Below are 4,448 nucleotides of genomic sequence, written 5' to 3'. Positions count from 1 at the left end.
AATACTGAACTCACAAATCATCAGTGAAAATACAAAACACACACACACACACCTTTTGTTCAGGAGTTACACTTTAAAGTCAGTCATGTAGAACTATAGTAATTATAGTAGTATTGTAATCAGGCTAATTCTCTGTGACTTTTTTATTAAAACAATCATTTAAATATTTTTATTATTAAAAATTTTTTAGCTACAAGATTCTTCTAACATTTAAAAATGATTGTGATTCCCTAACTAATGTGACAACACCTTCCATACAGTGTGTTAAAATCCAAACTATACCTGTAGTGTGTGTTTGAGAATCTTCAATGAGAACGGGTTTATTTACACTTAGAATGATTTGTCACACAGGATCTTCAGGAGCTCACAATCCTGATAAACAGTGTGATAAACTGTCAGCTCTGATCGTCTTGAGTGCACGAACACAAGCTGTGTGTATTACACTCCACCGCTCTCAGCCAATCAGAACACGCTAAAAACTTCCTCATTTATTCTTCTTAAATCTCAGGTTCATGAAATCAATCATAGAGTGTGAGACATATTAAGCATATATTAAGTGAATAGTCACTTCTTTGAAGTTGATGTGTCAGAGCAGGAGTAACGGGCAAACTAAAAGAGTTGAGCAACTTTAACAAGGTCCAAATTGTGGCTAGACGACTGGTCCACCATCTCTAAGGTTCAGAGACGGTGACAGCTCAACCGGTGACACCCAAGACTGTGTGTGTGGGGAGAAAGCTAGATCCTCTTGTCACATCCCACAGAAAAGGTGGTGTTGCAAAAACTGCTGTAAAAATGAATGGTGTTACTGATAGAAAGGAGTTTGATCACACGGTATCACAGCTTGATGCTTAAGGAGCTGTGACCACGCTGACCCCTGAACACCAGCCAAAGCTCCTACAGTGTACATATCAGCATCAGAACTGCACACATGGAGCAATAGAAGAAGTCTGGTCTAATGAACTCCCTTTTTTATTTACCTACCTCATGTGGACAGCCAGGACCTGCTGCTAATGTCTCTGTGCCAGATTCCCCAGCACACCTTCAGAGGTCTTTTGGAGTCCATGTCTCAAGGCAAGTCTTATTTAATCAGGTTAATTTAATGTTCTGGCTGATCAGAGTGCAGTATGATTTATTTGTTTGGGGGTGTTTGTGTAGGTGTGATTGTGTAGGTGTGATTATTACATGTGAAATTGGTACCATTTCACTGAATGGGAGATTAAGTCAAGTGTAAAAGTTCTATTTAATTTGAAATGTATTTTTTTATTCATTTCATTTAACATTTGAGGCAGATTAAACACTGCCACAGTGGTCTTAGGCACAGAACGCAAAAGCAGCATTAAATAAAATGATAAATATATTTACAATAACCCATTCAGTAAAAATAGCATATAACAGTAGCCTCACACAGACACACAGCATGTTGTGTAAGAACAGCCCATGTTATGTGGATTCGTGTAAAACAGGGACATCATTGGTGTATTTTAACCCTCTGTGATCTGTGGAATTAAATTTCATTCAAATAGAGGATTTAAAAAAATCTAAATTGGACTGAACCATTAATGAGAGGGGGAAAAGTGCAAAAGTACATTCTGGATTTTAAAAAAAAAGAAAAGAAAGGAAAAAAAAGAGCTTTTTAATTGAGAAAGTGTGCAGCAGGAACTATCTAAGGATGAAAACGGTTCATTTGAACAATAACGCTCGGTTCAGAAAAATCCTTAATGAGACTAAGTGCACTGCACGAGGTGTTCAGGAAGTCAGGGTCATCACCTAAACTGTTTCTCTGAAGACAGTTTACAGATGACGTACACACACACACACACACACACACACACACACACACACACACACACACACACACACACACACACACACACACACACACACACACACACACACACAGAGTTGACAATTCACAAAACAACAAAACAAGACATGCCACCTGTTTTTACAGAATAAAGTAAAATATATTATGGTGGAGTCGCAGCGGCCTTCGTTCTCTTGGACTTATTTATATTTGCAGCATTTACAGACTACTTATCCAGAGTGACTTACATTACCTCTTTTTTTATACAGCTGAGCAATTGAGGGTTAAGGGCCTTGCTCAGGGGCCCAACAGTGGCAGCTTGGTGGACCTGGGATCGAACTCATAACCTTCCGATTAGCAGCCCAACACCTTAACCACTAGGCTACCACATGCCCTGAACATAGCAATACTGAGAACTGGAGGAGACGGCGAGGCACGTACCGATCATCAGGGTTCTACAATATATCACAATACTGTATTAAATATCTCTGGGGGGGTGGGGTGGGGGGGGACAGAACGGATGTTTGACCCAAGAGATCACAGCAGTGATTATTATCACCATCTAAATGCTAAAAATTCCCATTTGCCGTAAAAACACCAAGAACGAAGATGATCACAAATCAGATTTACTTTACTAACCGTTTTTTTTTTATTTTAAAAATGGTTTCTAAACTCTTCTTACAGAAACGTGATGAGTTTTAGCACCTGTTTTTACACACACACACACACACACACACACCGCATTAGTTTTTACATTTAGTACAGAGTAATTTAAATAAAGCAACTTTTTTCATGGTCAGTTAAAGTGTCCATAAACATATAATCATGTCTTTTATAAACCATGTAAATCAGGTTCATCCTTGGGCACGCTGATGGGTTTAAACACACACACACACACACACACACACACACACACACACACAGCAGCAGTGTGCGAGTCTTATTGAGCGGTTACTGGTTTAATTTTGAAGATGAAGATATGAAGGTGCGAGGAGATCTGGTTACACACACTCACACAGTAACGCACCAGATCAAACAGGGACAGCACCTGTAAACACACACACACACACACTTCATTAAGCACAGCAGAGCGTACACACACTTCTAACTTTTTAGGTAGTTGAAACCACCTCCTCACCAGTGCGATCCACAGCACCACGTACTCGTCTACGAAACTGTTGAAATACTGATCGAGAAACAAAAGTCCGGGACCCAAAAACGCCACGTCATGCAGATGCATCTCGCTTTTTGTCATGTGTGCGACCTGTTCGCAGAAAGAACAACAACAACAACAACAATAATATTTAATCTGACAGTCAGTTAAATGTTGTCAGTGTGTTATGTGCTGTTCAGATGGGATAATAGTTTTGTGTGTTTGTTCAATAATGTAGTTGAAAAATGTATTACTTATGATGGGTTCACAAACAATAAGTGATGTGTGTATAAATCATCACCATGTACTACACACACCTCATTTAATTACACACTGAGGGGGGGGTTAGTAGGTGGTCACATGACCATAACATGTCTGTAATGTGTACACATACCTAAAGGAAGTGTCGCTTCTCTGTTCTACATTATTGTTTTAGTAAAATGATCTAAAAGAGAAAAGAGTGAGCACTTCCTGGAGCATCCTCATCGTGGGAGGAAAACACTACACAATCATTACCAACATGGTAGTTCAGGTGGGATACATCTGTGAATACATTCCTCACCTTCACAAGGAAAACTAATCCTGTCTGAACAGGGTTACGGTTTAATACGTGTGGGAGAAAGACAGCAGGACTAAAGGAGACACTGAAAGAATACAGTTTATACACTAAATGATCTACATTTTAAAGATGACTGTGTGATAGAGAGCATATTCACCACAAGTTTGTTGGTGATTTTGGCAGAGACGAAGCCAAAAGCGAGAATGTAGAGACAGGGATGTTTCTCAAACAGCTGGATGGCAGATTTTTTATAGATCATCATAGCAAGCAATATAACAGAGCCTATGTGCAGGACTGGAGATAACACACTCGTGCCCTGGACCAAGACACACACACACACACACGAGTATATGAGTATATGCAGTAGTAATAAATGTATACATCTCTGTGTGGGGGTGGGGAGGGGGAGAGAGACTCACTGCGATGGTGGACCCGTTTTTTCCGACTCCTCCTGTGAAAATGACTCTAAAATAATTAGTGCAGCAAATCACAGCACCAACGAATGTACACAACGCTGGGATAATCTTCATCTGGATGTTTAATACTGGGATCTGGCAAGACGCGCACACACACGCGCACACACACACACGTCCTTGTTAACCTGAACTATAATTTCATTAAAAAACTTATAATACACCTTTGTCACAAAATCACTCCATTTAATGCAGATGTTAATTAGAACTCATGGCGTTAGTCTGCTTCAGATTAAACACACAGTATCAAGTCCACAAACAAATGATTCATTTCAGCGGTTAATTAGGAATTAATTATTCAGTATTAATTACAGTTAAAGATCTATTGTGTGCATTGTGAATTACCAGAGCCTGCCAGAAAGCAGATCCGCCCACTGCAGCCAGCAAATACATCACCATAATGAAGATCTGCACCTCAGTCACATCAATACTGACACACACACGGGGCAGGAGAGAGAG

The 4,448-nt window shown here is 39.7% G+C and overlaps 1 protein-coding gene across 2 annotated transcripts in view; it reads right to left on the bottom strand.

Annotated features, from left to right (window-relative positions):
• Positions 1–2,533: 2,533 nt before the first annotated feature.
• The window catches only part of LOC132838335 (choline/ethanolaminephosphotransferase 1-like), a 5,928-nt gene continuing 4,013 nt past the window's right edge, over positions 2,534–4,448 (bottom strand). Inside the window, exons 6-10 of one of the 2 annotated variants that reach the window (XM_060858609.1) lie at positions 4,335–4,419; positions 3,936–4,067; positions 3,674–3,832; positions 2,943–3,068; positions 2,534–2,852 (exon numbers count right to left, since the gene is read on the bottom strand). In XM_060858609.1, the coding sequence (XP_060714592.1) occupies positions 2,745–2,852; positions 2,943–3,068; positions 3,674–3,832; positions 3,936–4,067; positions 4,335–4,419 (610 nt within the window). In that variant the 3' untranslated portion in view covers positions 2,534–2,744. The remainder of the gene's footprint in view (positions 2,853–2,942; positions 3,069–3,673; positions 3,833–3,935; positions 4,068–4,334; positions 4,420–4,448) is intronic. The other variant, XM_060858610.1, reaches the window with a different exon arrangement.

The sequence above is a fragment of the Tachysurus vachellii genome, chromosome 22 (genome assembly GCF_030014155.1).
Source record: "Tachysurus vachellii isolate PV-2020 chromosome 22, HZAU_Pvac_v1, whole genome shotgun sequence".
Lineage (NCBI taxonomy): Eukaryota > Metazoa > Chordata > Actinopteri > Siluriformes > Bagridae > Tachysurus > Tachysurus vachellii.
This window is presented reverse-complemented; position numbering and strand designations above follow the sequence as displayed.